At 49.9% G+C, this 17,487-nt stretch overlaps 1 protein-coding gene across 1 annotated transcript; it reads right to left on the bottom strand.

The window, feature by feature from the left end:
• Positions 1 to 1,004: 1,004 nt before the first annotated feature.
• On the bottom strand, positions 1,005 to 17,427 carry P2RX4 (purinergic receptor P2X 4). The gene is made up of 12 exons (XM_059676553.1): positions 17,218 to 17,427; positions 12,024 to 12,171; positions 8,720 to 8,791; positions 8,533 to 8,605; positions 7,994 to 8,090; positions 5,975 to 6,055; positions 5,735 to 5,876; positions 5,498 to 5,634; positions 2,789 to 2,882; positions 2,580 to 2,645; positions 2,210 to 2,305; positions 1,005 to 1,540 (listed from the first exon to the last, which is right to left on the bottom strand). Exons 1-12 carry the CDS (start codon positions 17,349 to 17,351, stop codon positions 1,514 to 1,516), a joined length of 1,167 nt encoding a protein of 388 aa, XP_059532536.1. The 5' UTR covers positions 17,352 to 17,427; the 3' UTR covers positions 1,005 to 1,513.
• Between the last annotated feature and the right edge of the window lie 60 nt (positions 17,428 to 17,487).

Below are 17,487 nucleotides of genomic sequence, written 5' to 3'. Positions count from 1 at the left end.
GCCCCCAGCCGTCACCCCAATGGGCCCTCGCATTCTGTCTTAGAGGGAGGCCAAAAGGAATCTCCTCCACTCCAGTAACCATCACTCCTTAGCCTGCAAGGTTCGAAGCCATTCCTAAAACTTCCAGCTCCCTTTGAGCTGTAGGTTTAAGTGGGCATTTTAAAAAAAAAAAAGTAGCATGAACCAGAGTTTTTTCAGAGGGGTTCAGTAAACCTTTATAAAAAAATGTTCTTATTGGTTTTAGAGAAAAAGGAAGGGAGAGAGAAACATTGATGAGAGAGAAACATCAATGAGTGAGAAACATCAATTGGCTGCCTCCTGCATACCCCTACTGGGGATCGAGCCTGCAACCTAGGGATGTGCGCTGGATGGCATTCATCCAACTGAGCCACCCCAGCCAGGGACAATAAACCTACCCCCGCCCCGCAAAGTAAGAAAAGCCCAAGTTGGTTATTGGCCCACCAGAAGCAGAGCCCTTTAAAAATAAGCTGTTCCTTCAGTGCTCGGAAATGAATGCATGACGAGGGGGAGGGCAAACTGCTTTCTTTAGGGAGACCTTGAACACCTGGTGCAGAATGAAGTCAGTGTGAAGGCTAAACTAGAAATAGCTTCATTAACATTTCACACTAGTGGCAACGGAGGTGGAGGTGGTGCTGCTTCCGGTTGGAACCTTCTGGAAAGCAAATGGGGTCAGGGGAAGAGAAGCCGTTGTCATGTTGCCTAAAAACGTGCCCCCTAGGGTGTATATAGTGCCATCATATTAGGGAAATTGTAACCACGGGTCAGGCGAGCTGTCCCTAGAGAAAAGAAATCTTGTAAGCTGCAAGAACACAGCCTGATGAAGATCAAAATCCTTGGGCCTTTAAGAGAAAGCTGAAGTAGGGAAAAAAAGTACCTAGGCTCCAGCAACAGATTGAGCACAATGGGCTGGGACAACAAACGGATTTACTAGGGGAGGAAAGAAGAACGTTTTAGCTCGTGCTAGGAAACCACGCAGATGGAGATTAAGAAAATCATTTGTTTTAATGTTTGGTCCTCAGTCATCTCAACATACCTCTTCTCAAAAGAGAAACACTAACTCCGCCTCATGATTACGCGGACAAAGTCTGGCAGGGGGAAAGGGCCGGCAGGTGGGCATGCCAACCGTCCTTGCACCTGCACCGCTGGACCTGCCCTGCAGGGGGCGCCCCAGGAGAGCTGAAGAGAGCCGGCCCTAGAGAAGGCCCCAGCCCTGTGGCTATAGCAGTGTCACTGCCCTGGGGCCACAGCTCACCCAAAGGATCCCAAGTTGAAGGGTCAGCAAAGGTGACCCAGCCAAGAACAGGGTGGTTAATGATGCACATCTTGCAACACAAAACGGGAGCAGCTGGGCAACCCTGAAGGACTTGGGGAGTGGAAACTGACTCAGAATCTCGGACTTTCCCTGGGGTGCCATGGAAGCCTTTTCTCCCTTCTCTTTGATTACTCCTTTGCTTTGATGAGTGCCGTGGGGAGCCCAGATGTAGGGTAGACATTACTGGTCCATCTCATTGTTGATACCCTGCAAAAAATGACATATTTGCCATTAATTGATATGCTTATGGATAAATGTACACTCACCCAGTGCTGCTGCCCGCAGGCAAGCCTGGAGCATTCTGGGTGGCAATGGCCAGGTGCTTTTGCTGAGGACTTGGGACAGCCCTTCATAGCCGCATGCACTCAAGTTGGTCCTAGTGCAGTGGCTGCAGAGCATGGTTCCCAACCCCTTTGGCTATGCAAGGCAATTCTGTTATAATATGTTACCATAACTCACCAGAGATGTCACCGATTAAAAGAAGGCTAAATTTTATTTTTTAAAATGTTTTTAATTTTTTTTTATTGATTTCAGAGAGGAAGGGAGAGAGAGAGAGAAACATCAATGATGAGAGAGAATCATCGATTGGCTGCCTCCCACATGACTGGGAATTGAACCCGCAACCCGGGCATGTGCCCTGACCAGAAATGGAACTGTGACCTCCCAGTTCATAGGTTGATGCTCAACCACTGAGCCACACTGGTCGGGCTAGATTTTAAAGAGTGGGTCCATGTGAAGTAAGGACTAGGGCAGGTGTTCTAGAGCTGGAGCAGGTGACACGGGTGGCGTGGGACTGCCGGGGGTGTCAGGCCCAGCGCTCAGTGTTGTCACCACTGGTACCGGAGGCAAGTGAGATAAGTTCGGGGGGTGGTCTACCTGCTCATACTCTTCCACGTATTTGTACTTCTTCTCCCGGTAGTAGTATCTTTTCTTCATGCAGTAGAGGACTATGACGTCACACAGCACTGTTGCCTGAAAGAACGAGCCAGGATGTGTTAGTCCCTGTTTCTCGGCGCCTGGGATCTTCCAAGGAAAAGAAATTCTCCTCCACCTCGGTGGAGAAGGCCAGGCCCTGAGGGGTGCTGTCCTCCGGAAGGGGAAGTGGGGGTGGGGATGGGGGAGGGGGGCGGGAAAGAAGCCCAGAGGGTGGAAGGGAAGGCCAGGCCTCCAGCCGAGGGGCTTGCCTGCTGTGTTAACTACTGCAGAGGGCCCCAGCCCAGGGGTGAACAGAGTCTACGTCACTCACCACCCCAAAGAGCGCCAAGCCGGAGCCAATGTTGATCATGGTTGGGATGATGTCAAATTTCCCAGCCTGCAAAGGACAGGGGGGAAAAGAAAGGGTTGCGATAGGGGTGGACAAAGGGCAGGTAAAGAGTGGGGAGAGGACACCTCGCCCCTGGCCCACCCAGAAGAGGGACTGGCAGGGTCTGGGTGAGGAGCTGGCAGCCAGGCTACCTTTCCGAACACGATGATGTCGAAGCGGATGCCGTAGGCCTTGATGAGTGTGCGGTGCTCCGTGCCAGTGAGGTCGTTGTAGTACTTGGCAAACCTGGGGAGGGAACCAGGTGAGGGGAAGGCACAGCAGTGGGAAACCGTGGCCGGATCTGCCCTCTGGGTCCTGGGCCAGGGATGTTACAGCAGAATCCTCCCCGCCCCCTCCCTGAGGCCTCGCAACATTGGCACTGGCCAAAGGTCGGCTCTGCCTGCTGAGCACCTCGGGGCCTCTCCCGGCTCCTGTGTGGGTGGGCCGCACAGCAGGAGGACTGGCTTGGTGACCAAGCTTCCCACTCTCCTAACACGGCGGCCTCCTATGTCTTCAACCGGAACCTCTAGCTCTGACTGTCCTTCCCTCCTGGCAGCAGAGCCACCTGCCTCTCCAGGAGACCCTGGCCACTAAGGGATGTTGCCGGCCATCAGCATCCTCCAAGACTGAGGCTGGTCTCTCCCAGCATCAGCACTGGACTTTTTTTTTTTAAAGAACCATTGCTCCATCAACGGATAAATGGATAAATGTGGTATATCCACACAATGGAATGTCATTTGGCTATAAAAAGAGATGAAGTACTGATAAATGCTACAGCATGGATAAATCTCTAAAGAAACATGATGCTGAGTGAAAGAAACCAGACACAGAAGGCCACATGCTGTATGACTCCATTCATATGACAGTCCAGAACAGGCAAATGCTGAAACAGAAAGTAGATGAGAGGTTGCCAGGGGCTGGGGTGAGGGGGACAGAGAGGTGAAAGCTAAAGGGTACGGGTGATGGAAATGTTCTAAAACTGACTGTGGTGGTAGGTGCACAACTCGGTGAATGTACTGAAAACAGAATTATATACTTCAAATGGGTGAACTGTGTGGTATGTGAACTGTCTCAAAGCCTTAAAACACACACACACACACACACACACACACACACACAGAGGGAAATGGCTGAGGGAGAACCACTGAGACATGATACCATTTGCTGCCTGTTTTATACAGGGAATCCCAGAACCTAAACTCTTGGCCCGTGATCTGTCCCTGTGCCATGGCCCAGGCCTGGGACTTGGGCAGGGCCTGATGCTGGCAGGAGTCAGGGGAGGGCTGTCCTGGTGAGGGTCCCATTGGCTTCTCTCTGTTTTGGAGTTCCAGCCCAGTGGTTTCTACAAGAACTGTGTGAGGGTAGAGACAGAGCAACACAGATCGAACTCCTTGCTTAGGAAAAGATTCAAACATCTGCCTTTCGATCCGTGAGCCAGATGGTTCAAAAGGACTGCAGATCACATGTGCATTTGATTCCCCATGGCACCGCTAGAGGGAGACATGCAACACAAAAAGCACCAGGTGGCCCCTCCTGGGACCTTTTTTTTTTAAAATTTCAGAGAGGAAGGGAGAGGGAGAGAGAGATAGAAACATCAATGATGAGAGAGAATCATTGATCAGCTGCCTCCTGCACGCCCCATACTGGGGATCGAGCCCGCAACCTGGGCATGTGCCCTTGACCCTTCAGTCCACAGGCCGATGCTCTATCCACTGTACCAAACCAGCCAGGGCCTGGGGCTTATTTTTGATAGTGGCTACTTGTGTGCAAGACTCGACAAAGGGCAGGTGCAAACGTATGTGGCTACAGGAAAGTGGCAAACAGGACCCTGGCCCCTAAGATGAGGACACACTGAGTTAAGGCAGGCCCTGAATCTAATACGACTGGTGCCTTTCTAAGAAGAGGAGGGGACACACAGACAGAGACCCAGAGGGGAGAAGGCAGAGACTGGAGTGACGTGTCTACCAGCCAAGGGACACCAAGGATTGTCGGGAGCCACCGGAAGCTGGAAGAGGCAAGAAAGGAGCCTGGCCTTGCTGACACCAGGATGTGGGGCTTCTGCCCTCCAGAACTGTGAGAGGATAAACTCCTGTTGTTCCCAGCCCCCCCAGTTTGTAGTAATCGGTTATGGCAACCCTAGGAAACGAATGCACAGCACTTTCAACAGAGAAATACCAGCAAAGGCCCATCCTGAGGCTGAAACCTGTATCCTGTGCACATTGGAGATGCCGGGGCAGACTCTGTATTTGAGAAATCAGTTCCTGGGTCAGAGCCCGGAGGCCTCTGGACTAGAGGGTCACAAACTCAGCCCTTCCTCGAAAGTAGTGAGTGAGGGTCCCGGCTGAGGCTGGCTCGAGAGAGTAGAGCAGCCAGCCTCCCTCAGCTGCTCTGTAAGTTGCCTCAACATGTTACTTTTATTTTTTAATTTTTATTGATTTCAAAGAGGGAGAAAGAGATAGAAACATCAATGATGAGAGAGAATCATTGACTGGCTGCCTCCTGCCCACCCCACACTGGGAATCAAGCCCACAACCTGGGCTTGTGCCCTAACCGGGAATTGAACCATGACCTCCCGGTTCATAGGTCGATGCTCAACCACTGAGCCATGTCAGCCGGGCTCCATATGTTTCTAGGGCCAAGAAAGGGCGGGCAAGGAGGGCTCTCACAGGCCAGGATGCCACAGGCGCACCACCTCTCTTGGAGCATTCTTCCTGGCACAAGGCTCCCACCTGCCCATGGCGGCTGCCTGAGTGCTGGTCTTAGGTGGGTGTGGATGCCCCCACTGAGGAGTGATCCAGTCACCATCACCCGCCACACATGCCCACCCATCAGTGCAAGCCCATGCCCATGCCCATGCCCACCTGAAATTGTAGCCGGGGGACACATTGTGGTCCAGATCCCGAGTGTCCAGGCGGCGGAAGGAGTACCTGGGCAGGCAGAAGGAGGCAGCTCTGTCCAGGTTGCAGTCCCATTTGATCTGGATCCCCATGATGCCGCCCTGTGGGTTGCGAGCAAAGACAAAGCGCACTTTCCTTAGAGCCTGTTCTGAAATGAGACGTGTCGGAGACTGTGCCAGCAAAGCCAGGGCCCGTGCCTACCTCGACAGCCATGTCCTGGAAGCTGTGCCCTGAATTCTCCACTATTTTGCCAAGACGGAAGATGGGGCAGAACGGGTCTGTTGCGGCATTGTAAATGCACGACTTGAGGTAGGTAGTGGTGATGTTGGGGAGGATGTTTCTCCTAAAGTTGGGAGGAGGCAGAAAATAGAAGGGAGGAAAATCTCAAAAAAGAGGTTTCTCCAAGACACTGGTGAACTCACACAGCCGGCCACCACTTACTTGGTGAAGTTAAATTTGGGATACCAGATGTTGTTCTTAACCAAAAGGGTGAAGTTTTCTGCAGCCTTTAAAAAGGCAGGTCTGGAAAAAAATAACACATGGTTAATGATAACATTGTTAATGTAAGCATACATATATGCACACTCACAAATCTATGTAATATTTTTTAAATTGATTTCAGAGAGGAAGGGAGAGGGAGAGAGATAGAAGCATCAATGATGAGAGAATCATTGATCAGCTGCCTCCTGCACGCCCCCTACTGGGGATTGAGCCTCAAACCCGGGCACGTGCCCTTGACAGGAATCAAAGCTGGTCTGCCGGCTGATGCTCTATCCACTGAACCAAACTGGCTAGGGCACTATGTAATATTTTAAAAAAACCTAGTATTTACTTATTTATCTATTTATTTGTTTATTTATCTATTTATTTGAAGAGAGAGAGAGAGAGAGAGAGAGAGAGAGAGAGAGAGAGAGAGAGAAGAGAAGAGAAGAGAGAGGGAGAGAGAAACACAGTGTGAGAGAGAAACATCCACTGGTTGCCTCCTGCACGCACCCCAGCTAGGGACTGAACTCACAACTTTGGTAAGTGCCCTGACCAGGAAGCGAAACCGAGACCTTTGGTGCACGGGACGACGCCCAACCAAGTGAGCCACACCAGCCAGGGCCCTATGTAATACTTTTAAAACATATACACACGTGTTATGATGTCATTTTGTCAAAGTAAAAGGGGGGGGGCATTTCTAGCACTTCCTACTCCGCTGTGTAAACACTAGGTCAAGAGGGGAGATTATAGGCCAAGCCCTCAGCTTTCTTCCTCTCCAGGCCTCCTGCCCAAGGCAGCAGGAACTGCGGAGCCTGAGGAACAGCTAAGGAGGGGCATGCCCAGTGGGCTCACTGGGATTCTCTCGGCTGTGCTGTGACATTGCGGGCCTCACTGCCCTCGGAGAGATGCCCAACAGACTGGTTTTACAAAAGTCAAAGCAAAGGTCAGTTCACCTATAGGCTGGATCCTGACCTCTCAAAAATACCCAGAGGGTGGTGTCCTCTGACCCACAACTTCTCTCAAGTGCCACATCAGCTCCTGGCTGACGAGTGGAATCTGTCCCCCAGGGACCCCACTTGGATATATTTCCATGGGAGAATCTGGCACTGGAGGCTGACCCCTCTGTTGGGGAGGCCTCCCTGGATCCAGATGAAATCTTTGAAAATATAAACAACTAGAGGCCCAGTGCATGAAATTCATGCACTCAGGGGGGAGGGGTCTCTCAGTCTGGCCTGTGCCCTCTCGCAGTCTGGGAGCCCTTGGGGGATGTCCGACTGATGGCTTAGGCCCGCTCCCCACGTGGGCTTAAGCCATCAGTTGGACATCCTTAGTGCTGCCATGGAGGTGGAAGAGGCTCCCGCCACCGCCGCTGCGCTTGCGAGCCCTGAGCCCAGCTCAGAGCTTCTGGCTGAATGGTGCTCCCCCTGTGGGAGCGCACTGACCACCAGGGGGCAGCTCCTGCATTGAGCATCTGCCCCCTGGTGGTCAGTGCTCATCATAGCGACAAGTTGTTACACTGTTTGGTCGATTTGCATATTGGCCTTTTATTATATAGGATAGTCTTCCCAACCCTAAGACAGGCGCAAGTCAAACAATGTCACGTGAAGTTGCAGTTAACATTACCGGCTGCCCAACGTGAGGATCGGGCGCTTGTTCTTTGTGAAAAACGGGCTTAAGGCATAACTGTTTCTGGTCAGTTATTTGCAACTGACAGAATCCTAACACAGAGATAAGTCATCTGCTCTCTTATCATGACAAATGCTGGGACCCAACTTGTCAACCCATCTCGCCAACCCATCTCACCACTGATGGTTGCTGACATGTGGTTGAGAACCGCCACCCCAGGGAAGCCTGCCTCCACACAGACACCAAGAGCACAAAGCCACACATCAAAGGTGTCACTTAACTCACCTGCCACCTTCCCTTCGGCCTAAGAACCAAAATTGGGGGCACTCCCTCCCCTTGGCCAGGACTCACTTTGGCACATTTGAGTCATCCTCCACCGGGCACCAGGCTGCCACCTCACACGTCTTCAGGGTCCCGTTGTAGGGCACACATCTTCCTGTTGCAACTCCTACAGGGATGAGGGGGACCCAGTCCACAGGTGGTCTCCCGTTTTCTACTTCGGTGAAGTAGAGGGTGGCAGCCCTACCATGGCACCCTAAGCGACAGTCCTGAGCTGTGCCAATTCTGGGGTTTACACAGTGCCCCAAAATTGGAAGTGGAGGAACATGGTTGCCTGAGTCCTCGCCACATCTCTGCTTTGCCAACTGCAGGGCTGGGGTGACGCCAAGCCACAGTACAGGGCAAGATCTGGGATGGCTTCTTAGGCGCCGATGGCAGAGGTGACTGTCGAGAGCCTCCCCCAGGATCATGTGAAGGCATGGGGGCACATGGAGGATTTCTCCATCCTGAGATTCCTCTAGCAGGGGAGCCCCTCAGGGGAGGCGATGTGGTCGGGGGCTGCCGTCCCCGGGTTGAGTGTCTACTGAGGGGTTGCAGTCACACGTTCATACCACTGCTGTGGGTGTTGGTAGAGCCAGCAAGACAGTCGGAGTCTGACTTACACACACTGGTCTTATCTGGAAGCTGAAAGAAGAAGGGGGAGTGAAAACAGGTTCCACGTGGCCAGCCCCGCACACAGCGGGTCTGGGTTGGAGGGGGCGGCATGAGGCCCGAGCTTTTTTGCAAGAAGCTGCCTACCTCAGGGCAGAAGCCTTGGGTCTGGTTCATGGTGACAATGATGTTGGTCATGATGAAGAGGGAGCTTTCCTCCTACAGCGGGGACAGAAGGGAGAGCCCTGCCATGTCACCTTCAGAGGAGCTAAGCAGAGCCGCACAGCCAGACATTCATTTAACAGGACAGTACCACCCTGGCCGGGTAGCTCAGTTCATTAGAGCCTCATCCCTATACACAGGGGAATCTACAAGGTTGTGGATTCAATACCCGGTCAGGGCACACACAAGAATCAACCAATGAATGCATGAGTAAGTGCAACAACAAATGGATGTTTCTCTCTTTCTCTCTCTGTCTCTCTCCCCACCCCCCACCCCCCACTTCCTCCCTTTCTCTAAAATCAATACATAAAAACCAAACAAACAGATAGTATCTTTCACTTCTTGCACCCGGCAAGCAGAAAACAATTTTAAAAACTGATCTTATGATCTCCCATTCTCCCCTCGGAGAGTTTATAGCCGAACGGAAAACAGGGACTCTAGCAAATACTTGTGCACTCATGTTCACAGCAGCATTATTCACAGTGACCCAACGGTGGGAACAACCTCAGTGTCCGCCGACAGATGAATGGATACACAATGGTGGTCTGTGCCTATCAATGGAATACTATTCAGCCATGAAGAGGAAGGGCGCACTGACACCTGCTACAACTGGATGAACCCTGAGAACACGATGCTGAGTGAGAGAGGCCAGATGCACAGTCTACACATACTGTAGGATCCCATTGCTGTGAAATGTCCAGAAGAGGCAAATCGGTACAGACAGGAAGCAGACTGGCTCTTGCTGTGGGGTGAGGGGAAGGGTGAACCACAGTGGCTGCTGAATGAGTATGGGGTTTCCTTTGAGGGTGACGAGAATGGTCTGGAGCTAGGTTGAGGTGATGGTTGCACAGCATCATGAATGTGCCACATGCCACTGAATTTTTCATTTTGAAATGCTTAATGCTGTGACATGCGAATTTCACCTCAATTTTTTTTTTAAAAGTCTATAACCTAAAATGGTCCCTTTAATAAGCTTTTGACTACTGGAGGGAAAAGAGCCAACAAGGGCCCCAAACATCCTCTGCCAACCGGATGATCTCGGGGGACAAATAAAACCACCAAACAAACATTGAAAGGTCTCGAATTTGGCTGGTTTTCTTTCCTAACCGGAATTAAAACAAACAAATCACGCCAGAGGAGACTCAGCAGGGTCGGCCAGCGACCTTCTCCCTTTCAGATGGCTCTGTTTTGTCCTCATAACTGTGGCAGTGCCAAATGATTCATGTATTAGAGTTTCTAAGAAATTTGTCGGGGATGAGACTGAAGAATTGCTAACAATGACCTCCTAGTACAGTGATGGCGAACCTATGACACGCGAACTCATTTTTTTGGTTGATTTTTCTTTGTTAAATGGCATTTAAATATATAAAATAAATATGAAAAATATAAGTCTTTGTTTTACTATGGTTGCAGATATCAAAAAATTTCTATATGTGACACGGCACCAGAGCTAAGTTAGGGTTTTTCAAAATGCTGACACGCCAAGCTCAAAAGGTTCGCCATCACTGTCCTAGTATAAGGAGTAAAGACAAAGATCCCACAGATTCTGGTTGGGCCTCCCCGTCACTGGGCAGCTTTCAGCAGCTCACACCCCGGAGAAGGGCCGAGTGGGCGCTGGAGCTCTCTGGGGGATCAGAGTAATTCAAGTACCCAGGAGTCTGTAGGCATCTCCACCCCCCCAGGTCTGACAAGGTGGTGGGAGCTCTGTAATAGCTGGAATCCTTGAGAGAAAGGCCTGGAACAAACCATGTTGGGAGCAGGGAAACGGCCACGGGAGGGGGCACAGGTGTGCAGGAAGCCCGAGTCCGTCCTGGCACCTGTCGGGTTCCCAGGTGTGCCCTCTGTAAACTCTCGATGGAGACAGAAGGCCGCCCCTCCACCTCTCCTGGGTTAGACGTGAACAATTCCACGTGGTTTACTTTTTGGTTCCTATCTCTCATCTAAGTTCAGGGAAGTTTCAGTCTGGAAATGAGCCAAGCAAGCGCCATGCAAACAACTGTTTGCGTTTCAACTTCGGAGAAGCACAAGGATGCCGTGGAAGCTCACGAGGAGCCCCGAGGACCCACTTAGCCCCCAGGTCTGAGACGGGGGGCCGCCTGGCTGCGTGTTCTTTTCCACTGAGGGGCAGAAGCAGGGGCCGTATCCTTCCTTGGTTCCAATAAACAGGCTGAATGACACTCCCAGGATGGGGCCATGACTTGATAGGAAGCAGACATCTCTCTGTTGAGACAGGTGCGCGCCAACAGGACCAGCTCCAGCAGCTGAGACTCCCCTGTAAGACCCTCCCATTGAGAAGGCAGCAGGGGAAGGAACACACTTGAAGAGAGAGTTTCTGAAGTCCTTGCCATGCTCTGAGCCAAGAGTTGATAGCTTATCTGCATTTACCACTCTGGTCACCCCAGCCCATAAGCCATCTGGAGGGCTGCGTTGGGGTTTGGCTGTGTGGTGGGGCTGGAGAGAGTCAATATTTAACTTGGAGCTTTGTGGGTTCACAGACTAGAGACGAAGATGCTGTGTCAAATACTTTCTTCCTTTCCCTTCCTTCCGGATGGAGCCCTATGCTTTTCATCTCTGGTTGTTGTTAAAGTTTTTTTAAAAAATATATTTTTTACTAATTTCAGAGAGGAAGGGAGAGGGAGAGAGAAATACAAACATCAATGATGAAAGAGAATCATTGATCGGCTGCCTCCTGCACAACCCACGCTGGGGATCAAGCCTGCAACCCGGGCATGTGCCCTGACCAGGAATGGAACCGTGACCTCCTTGTTCACAGGTCGACACTCAACCACTGAGCCACACCAGCTGGGCGCTGCTAAAGTTTTTAATGCTTTCTGAAAAGGTTCGCTTGTGGGTTTACAACCATAAAGCAAATACAGAATGTGGAAAGGTGATTCTTCTATCTGAATTTTTCCCCCGGACTTAAAAACATCTGCCTTTTCACCTTTCGGGGCTTGAGACAGACCGAGATGCCCACATGGAAAGTTTCCTGTGTTGAAGCCAGCTGCGGTTTAGAGCCGAAGAAACACAGCCGATTGAGTATTACCTCTTAGATTCCAAGCCAAAAGGAGATCTGTGCGCACTGATTTATTTCTTGGACTAAAACAAGCAGTCTGGGCACTGGGGATCTTACAACACCAGCCATGCCAATCATTAATCAAATGTGCAAGGTCAGCAAAGAGCAGGGAGCTAAGTAGAGGCTTTCGCGTTAGAGTCGTAATGGGCAGCTTACCTGAGCTGGAATCACGTAATCGGCCACATCCCAGATCCGGAATCCGAGTTGAGAAGTGTTAGTCACAGTCACGCCCTTGGCTTTGGTAGTAACTGAGCTGACCACAGAGTCCACTTCCTGGTAGCCCTTTTCCCACACAAACACCCACCTATAAGATAAAAGGGGCCACTTGAATGGCCATTAGGACTTGGTGAATCTGCACTGGGAGCCTCTGCTAGCCAGAAGCTGGGAGAACCACGTTCACTGCTTATGTGGCTTTGCAAAAGCCACTTAACTTTGTGAGGGTGTGGAGAGGAGGGCCCTCAATTTCCGCTTCTGCAAAATAGGCAGAGTAGCACCTAAACCACAGGTGATTTGTGGGAAATTAATAAGATGAGGCAAGTAAAGCACTTAGCACAGTGGTCGGCAGAGAGAAAATGATCAGTCAATGCTGTCTTTCTTATTAGACATTTGAGCACTTTAAAACAAATTTTTTTAAAATTAATTTCAGAGAAGAAGAAAGAGGGAGAGATAGAAACATAGATGAGAGAGAATCATTGATTGGCTGCCTCCTGCACGCCCCCTACTGGGGATCGAGCCCGAAACCCAGGCATGTGCCCTTGACCGGAATGGAACCTGGGACCCTTCAGTCCACAGGCTGACGCTCTATCCACTGAGCACCTTCAAATGCACTATGACCTGCAGAATCACCAAGAGCTAATACAAATTATGGTAATAACAGTTACCATTTTGGGTGTTTTTACGTGCCAGGCACTGATCTAAGCTCCTTATATGTATTAACTAATCCTGACCACGGTGCGAGGCAAGTATCATTATGATCTCCATTTTACAGAGAAGGAAACAGACACAGAGAGGTTAAGTCATTTGCCCAAAGTCACACAGCTAGTGAGTGGGATAATCAGGATCTGACCTCAAGCCTTCTCCCTCTGAAGACTCTTCTCTTGCCTTCTATGCTATACTCTTTCTAGAAAAGATACACCTTTCAAATAGCTTTTTATAGTAATTTTTATTTTTTCTCCAAGAATTCAAGTCACAGGTATGCTTCTCCCCTCTGAAGAGGGGACATTAATGTCAGTCTGAATAATTAAAAATGTAAAGGCATCAGCACATAGTGGTTAGGGCACTTGAAAACAGATGGAAGCCAGCTGGTCTCCAGTTCATGTCTCAGCTCTGTCACTCGCTAAGGCATACCTTGTACCAAGTAGCTTAACTTCTCTGTGCCTCAGTTTTTCCATCTATAAGATGGGAATGATAACAGGACTTCCCAGGATATTGTTGTGAGGTTTTAGAAGTTAATGCATGTCAAATGCTTAGAACAATGTTTGGGAGTCACCATCGATAGGATGAAACTGGCCATGATGGGAGTATCTACACCACAGAAATTGGGCAATACTACAAATTAGAGCTATTGTTAAACACTTTCCAGTGACTATTATGGTGTGTTTTTTCTGGAATCAAGAAATGCCATTATCCCTCTCCTCCTTATAAGCTCTAGATGCTGGACCTTCACTGGTTTTAGTTACTTATTTATGGGTTTGTCTGATCTGAGCAGTCTCCAAATTCATTTCCCATCTAGAGACGAGCGTTTCCCCTTACAAACCCTCTTCTTCAGGGTTTCTAGGAATTCAACTGCAATATAAGCTTCCATTTAACTCTAGTCGGATGCACTGAAGCTGAGGGCCGGAAGGTCACTATAATCTCACCATCTGTACAATGAATTGCTAAAGAGACACGTGGTTTCACATCAGTATGTGATTTAACTGTTTCTTCATCATGTGACTGATGACAGAACTGGGTAATTGAGAAAAGCGTGTTCAGTCTCTTTTTGAAGATGGATTGCTATGGGTCACTAGCGGGGAAAAGACCACAATTTCAGCAAGATGAATTGGCAGAAAGTTAAGAGATGAATGTTGTTGTTGTTGTTTAAAAAGCCTTTAATTTAGATCCTGAGTCAGTTTTGATCATGGCAAGATGGATAAAAGCAAAGCATTTATTGCTTTAAAAAATCCTCATAATCAAGGTAGACAACACTTCATAAAAATCTTAAGAAACTGTGCTGCCCAAAAGAAATATAGCATGAGCCACATATGTCATTTTAAAAATTCTAGTAACCATGTTAAAAAGAGATAAAATTAATTTTTGAAACCAATATATTTTAACATGTTATCAATATAGGATGTAGTATTAGTGTGATATTTTACTGTGCTTTTTGTTTGTATTATGTCTTCGAAATCTGGTGTATTTTACAGTGATAGCACATCTTAATTTGGAGTAGGAAGATTTTAAGTGCTCAAGACCCACATGTGGCTAGAGCCTACCCTATCCTATAGTGCAGGTACAGATACAGTATTCCCCCTTACCTACTGGCAATGCAGTCCAAGACCCTTCGGGGATGCCTGAAATGGGGGGATAGTTTCCTATAGAGTGTTTTTCCCTATACACACATACCAATGATAAAATCTAACATAAATTAGATCCAGTAAGAAATTAACAATAACTAATGTTATCTAATAAAGAGGGAATATGCTAATTGACCCTCACATCATCGCAAAGATGGCAGCACCCACACCAATAAGGAGGGAATATGCTAATTGACTGCCCCACCCTCAAAGATGGCGGCACCCACAGTCAATAAGGGGGGAACATGCTAATTGATTGCCCATCCCTCAAAAATGGCGGCACCCACAGCCAATAAGGACGGAACATGCTAATTGATTGCCCATTCCTCAAATATGGCAGCACCCACAGCCAATAAGGACGGAACATGCTAATTGACTGCCCCACCCTCAAAGATGGCAGCTCCCGTAACCAATAAGGAGAGGACATGCTAACTGACTGCCATGCCCTCAAAGATTGTGGCACCCACAGCCACATGATGGCCGGCAGGGGAGGGCAGTTGTGGGCAATCAGGCCAGCAGGGGAGGACGGTTAGGGGTGACCAGGCCTGCAGGAGAGGGCAGTTGGAGGCAACCAGGCCAGCAGGGTAGGGCAGTTGGGGGTGATCGGGCTGGCAGGGGAGCAGTTTGGTGTTGATCAGGCTGGCAGGGGAGTGGTTAGGGGGTGATCAGGCTGGTAGGCAGAAACGGTTAGGGGCAATCAGGCAGGCAGGCAAGTGGCTGGGAGCCAGCAGTCCCAGTTGTGAGAGGGATCCAAATTGGAGAGGGTGCAGTCTGGGCTGAGGGAAACCCCCCACAGTGCACGAATTTTGTGCACCGGGCCTCTAGTAATAAAATAGAACAATTACAACAATACACTGTGATCAGAGTTATGTGAAGGTGGTCACTCTCTGATAACTGACATGGTAACTGAGATGGCTACTAAGTGATTAACAGGAAGGGACTGTACACAGCATGGAAAGGCTGGACAAAGAGATGAACATGTCTCTAGTGGGATGGAGCAGGATGCCTTGAAATTTCATCATGTGACTCAGAATGGTGTGCAATTTAAAATTTATGAACTGTTTTTTTCTGGAATTTCCCATTTAATAGTTTCAGACTTTGGTAACTTAAACTGTGCAAAGGGAAATTGCGGATAAGGGGGGGAAAGCTACTATATTATCTGCAGTCTAGAACTTCACAGATCCCTAAGGTAGATGTAAGCCAATCTTCCCATGAGCTTCAAGAGCTAAGAGGGAAAAGCTGCATGAGAGCTCGATTCCAAATGCCTCACATCCAACCCAGCAAGTCCGTTCAAGAAGCCAGCTGTATTGGGTCTCAAAATGCAAAAGTGCATCACAATGACTGCATCACAATGACTGAGTTCGTGGTGGAACTTAATGAGACTAGCTTGAGTCCAAACCTGGGGATGGGCTAGGTCAGTGGTCGGCAAACTCATTAGTCAACAGAGCCAAATATCAATAGTACAACGATTGAAATTTCTTTTGAGAGCCAAATTTTTTAAACTTAAACTATAAAGGTAGGTACATTGTTATTAACTTAAGTAGGGTACTCCTAAGGCTTAGGAAGAGCCTCACTCAAGAGGCCAAAGAGCCGCATGTGGCTCGCGAGCCGCAGTTTGCCGACCACGGGGCTAGGTGGTTCTGGTGTGGAGTCCATACCCTAAAAACCATTTTATTGAGTACTGTCAGTACCTACTGCTGCAGGGCTGATAGATGTTAAGAGGCAGAACCTGTCTGATCATGTGAATTCCCTGGGCAGTATTAACAGATTCCAAGCCCCACCCCAGGTTACTTTAAACAATTCCTCAGGGTGAGTCTTTCATGATCAGGTAGGTTTGGGAAACACTAGTTCCTAAACTTTGCTGCACAGCAGAATTACCTAGGGAGGGGGGTCTTACTTTAGAGCAATGGAATCAGAAAGTGGGGATGGTAGCCAGCAATTCGTATCTTTTTAAAGATTCCCAAATGGCTGTTTGTGTAGTTTGGGAACTGCTGCATTAGGCCTTTTAAGTAAAGAAATGACAAAGCAGGTAACATCTGTTAGCTCAGCAGCTATGTAACCATAACATCCCAGGTGGCCCTTGAAAGCAGGCCCAGTTGGTAAATTAATACCCGCCTTCTCTCTCCAGTTTTATTAGATTGTAAGGGGGTGCATTCAATTAAAATTAAACACTTTGTGAGGAATGATGGTGGCTGGGCATATCTATGCAAAGAGGACAGCATGGCGAGTGATGAGGCTAAGGCAGGCAGGTACCTATAACCAACCACCCCATTAAGACGAAGGAAGCAAACTGGAAGTGTGACCTCTACTATCTTGGATTACCACATGGTGTTAAAGGACAGGACCGGAAACCACAGACCCAAAAGGAACCAAGTGTAATCCCAAACCACGGTTTCTGTTAGCAGATCATCAGAATGGGAAGTGGCAAAGATTGAGAAATTTAGGCAACGCGCTCCCCCTCCTTCCTGGAGCCAAAGGACACCACGGAGCCAGTCAGAATGACAGGAAGCAGGAAAGGCGAGGATGAAGCTCTAGCCAAGATTTGTCCCTAAAACACAACATCCAAGCAGTCTTCTGCCTCAGAGTCTGGCACGGCGCCCATCCCCCGGTGGCTGGGGTCCCCGGAGGGGTGTGTCACCGGCCTCGGGTCGCTGCCTTCCGGACCCCACCTGGAGGGCGCCCGCGTGGCTCACCCGATGACCTAGGCCAGGATGAGCAGGTGCACAGCGGGGACCCGGAAGGGGCAGCCCCCGGGTCCCAGGACCCCACGGGGTCGCCGCCCCAGCCGCGCTCACCCGATGACGTAGGCCAGGATGAACAGCTGCACCGCCCGGTTCATGAGCCCCACTTTACGGCTGCGGATGAGCACGATACGCGGCGTGTCGTACTCGAACAGGAAGGCCCCCACCACGGAGCAGCAGCCCGCCATGGCCGCCCGACCCGCCGCAGGGCTGCGCACTGTGGCCCCGCCGCCTGCCCGGCGGATCGCCTCCGGGCCCGGAGCCCCGCCCCCTCCCGCCAGGAGCCCCGCCCCCTCCCGCCAGGAGCCCCGCCCCTCCCCGCCT

Source organism: Myotis daubentonii, chromosome 19 (genome assembly GCF_963259705.1).
Source record: "Myotis daubentonii chromosome 19, mMyoDau2.1, whole genome shotgun sequence".
NCBI classification, from domain to species: Eukaryota; Metazoa; Chordata; class Mammalia; order Chiroptera; family Vespertilionidae; genus Myotis; species Myotis daubentonii.
Note: the sequence above shows the minus strand (reverse complement) of the source record. Positions and strands in the feature narration are given on the sequence as shown.